General features: G+C 31.8%; 1 protein-coding gene across 1 annotated transcript; it reads right to left on the bottom strand.

The window, feature by feature from the left end:
- Positions 1 to 699: 699 nt before the first annotated feature.
- Positions 700 to 1,674, bottom strand: HELRODRAFT_164762 (hypothetical protein; the record flags this gene model as incomplete). Its single annotated transcript, XM_009030737.1, has 1 exon — positions 700 to 1,674. One exon carries the CDS (start codon positions 1,672 to 1,674, stop codon positions 700 to 702), a length of 975 nt encoding a protein of 324 aa, XP_009028985.1.
- Positions 1,675 to 2,500: the final 826 nt, after the last annotated feature.

The raw sequence follows: 2,500 nt of genomic DNA on the forward strand, positions 1-2,500 counted from the left end.
AATTGATGAATAGAGTGGATATATGTTTATAATCGTTACAAAATAAGTTAATGTTGAAGTCACCGATAATGTAAATATATTTAAATAAACCAGGATTAATATTTATGAGTAAAGATTTTAAATCATTCAAAAATACATTAACATCAGTAGAAGGAGGACGATACATAACAATAAACAAATAATTACAGCTAATATTTGAAAACACTTCAACTATTAATAACTCAAAAGTAGGAGAATAAGATAATAAATCATCCCGAACAACATAATTTAAATGACTTTTAATAAATAAACCAACACCACCACCTAGGTTACCTATGCGATTTTTAGATACAAAATTAAAATTAGGCAAATTAATTAAATTAGCGGTCTGATCACATAACCAAGTTTCACTCACAGCTACCAAATCAAAATTACCACCACAATAATCAAGCAAAACATTCAACTCAGTCATTTTGTTAAATATACTTCGAATATTAATGTGAATAACAGAAAAAGAATTCGGATTAATAAATGCATAAACTTTATCCGGAGGTAAAAAAGAACACACATTATTTAAGCCATTCAACAAATTATTAACATGATCAACATCATCAAGCCGACAAGGTTTAACTTCATTATTGTCAGGCGCCATCTATCAGATGAAGATAAATTGGCCATTGTTCATCATTTTTCATATTGAGATAAAGTTTATTAGAAACATCATTCTTCATGTTTGTTGTTGTTTTTGTCATCGGTTTTTTTAGGGTTGAACCTCCATTCTTTGACGATGATATGTTGCAAAATAACGTCCGGATTTTTCATCTTAGCAGGATCGCTACTTTCAACGCATACCCTGAACATCGTAGACTCGCAATCGTCGTTGTTTGGACTTTCATTGGCGGGAGAATCTGTGCGTTTCTGTACTGGAAAACATGAAATGACATTTATATCAATGGATTTTAAATATTCCATAACATCGTTTCTGTGGCACTTTTGAACATTGCTCATTGAAAAAAATGATTTTTTTATGAGCATTTTATTAGCTTTAATTTTGCATAATTCGTCATTTTTCTTGTTACCAATTATTTTTCTAACTGGTTTTTCCATCATATTCTCTATAGCAGATTTTATGATGCTTCCATTATTGACGTTACTTCGTTCAACCATCTCTGGAGTGATGTTTAATCTTGGTCGTTTTTTTGACTGAACAGCTGTGAATGGTTGGTCGATATTTTCAGTTGGAGTTCTCACATCTGCCCATAGAGTACTGTTGTTGCTGCCGTTGTTGTCGCCGCTGTTGTTGCTGCTGAAATTGTTGTTGTTGTTAACTCTGTTGTCTGTTGTCAATAAAATGCTTTTGTTTAGTTTGCTTGGTAGGACAATTTCCAGCGTATGATATTCAGGTGCTGTGCAAGTCGGTTTGCTGGCAAGATAGTTTACATAGTTTATATTCATATTTTCTAATAGTTTCGCTATGTATAACTCTTGCTTGTACAATATTTCTTTAATTTCCAATTTAATTTTATTGAAATTTATATTTAATATATTATCCATACTGGGAATTTTAGAAAAATTAACACTTACATAGGTTGGTAGAGATTCCAATAAAATGTTTTTGTTTAATTGCAAGATAATTGTAACAATACCAAGCATTTTGTCCTCTTTTTTATTGCTTTTCGCAGAATTTTTTTCCATGTTTGCAAACTTTTCATTTTTAACAAATTCTAAGTCATTTTTTAAAGTTTTTAATGCAGTAGTAATATCGTCAGAAGTGTAAAAATCAACAACATTTGAAATAAACACGTCATTTTGAAGTAAATTTAAGTTATTTATCAAAAAATATAAAAACTCATTCACCGACAAATTACCTTTAGACGCCATTTTTCCATGTATCTATGTATGTATGTATGTACGTGTGTGTGTGTATGTATGTATGTATGTGTGTATGTATGTATGTATGTATGTGTTTATGTATGTATGTATGTATGTATGTATGTATGTGTGTGTGTATGTATGTATGTATGTATGTATGTATGTATGTATGTATGTATGTATGTATGTATGTGTGTGTGTGTGTGTGTGTGTGTGTGTGTTGTGTGTGTGTGTGTGTGTGTATGTTTGAAATTACATGCATATAGGTTTTGTCTGGGCTCAGTTAGCTTGCTATAGTTTAGTTATCATCAAATTATTAATTTTACTTTCATTTGTCATTCCTGTCATGATAGTTATTATAAATATCGCCATCATCGTAATCGGCGTCATCATCTTCATCATCATCTTCATTGTCATCATCATCGTCTTCGTCATCATCTTCATCATCGTCTTCGTCATCATCCTCATCATCATCTTCATCCTCATCGTCTTCGTCATCATCTTCATCATCGTCTTCGTCATCATCCTCATCATCATCTTCATCCTCATCGTCTTCGTCATCATCTTCATCATCGTCTTCGTCATCATCCTCATCATCATCTTCATCCTCATCGTCTTCGTCATCATCCTCATCATCATCTTCATCCTC

Source organism: Helobdella robusta (assembly GCF_000326865.2).
Source record: "Helobdella robusta unplaced genomic scaffold HELROscaffold_7, whole genome shotgun sequence".
NCBI lineage: Eukaryota > Metazoa > Annelida > Clitellata > Rhynchobdellida > Glossiphoniidae > Helobdella > Helobdella robusta.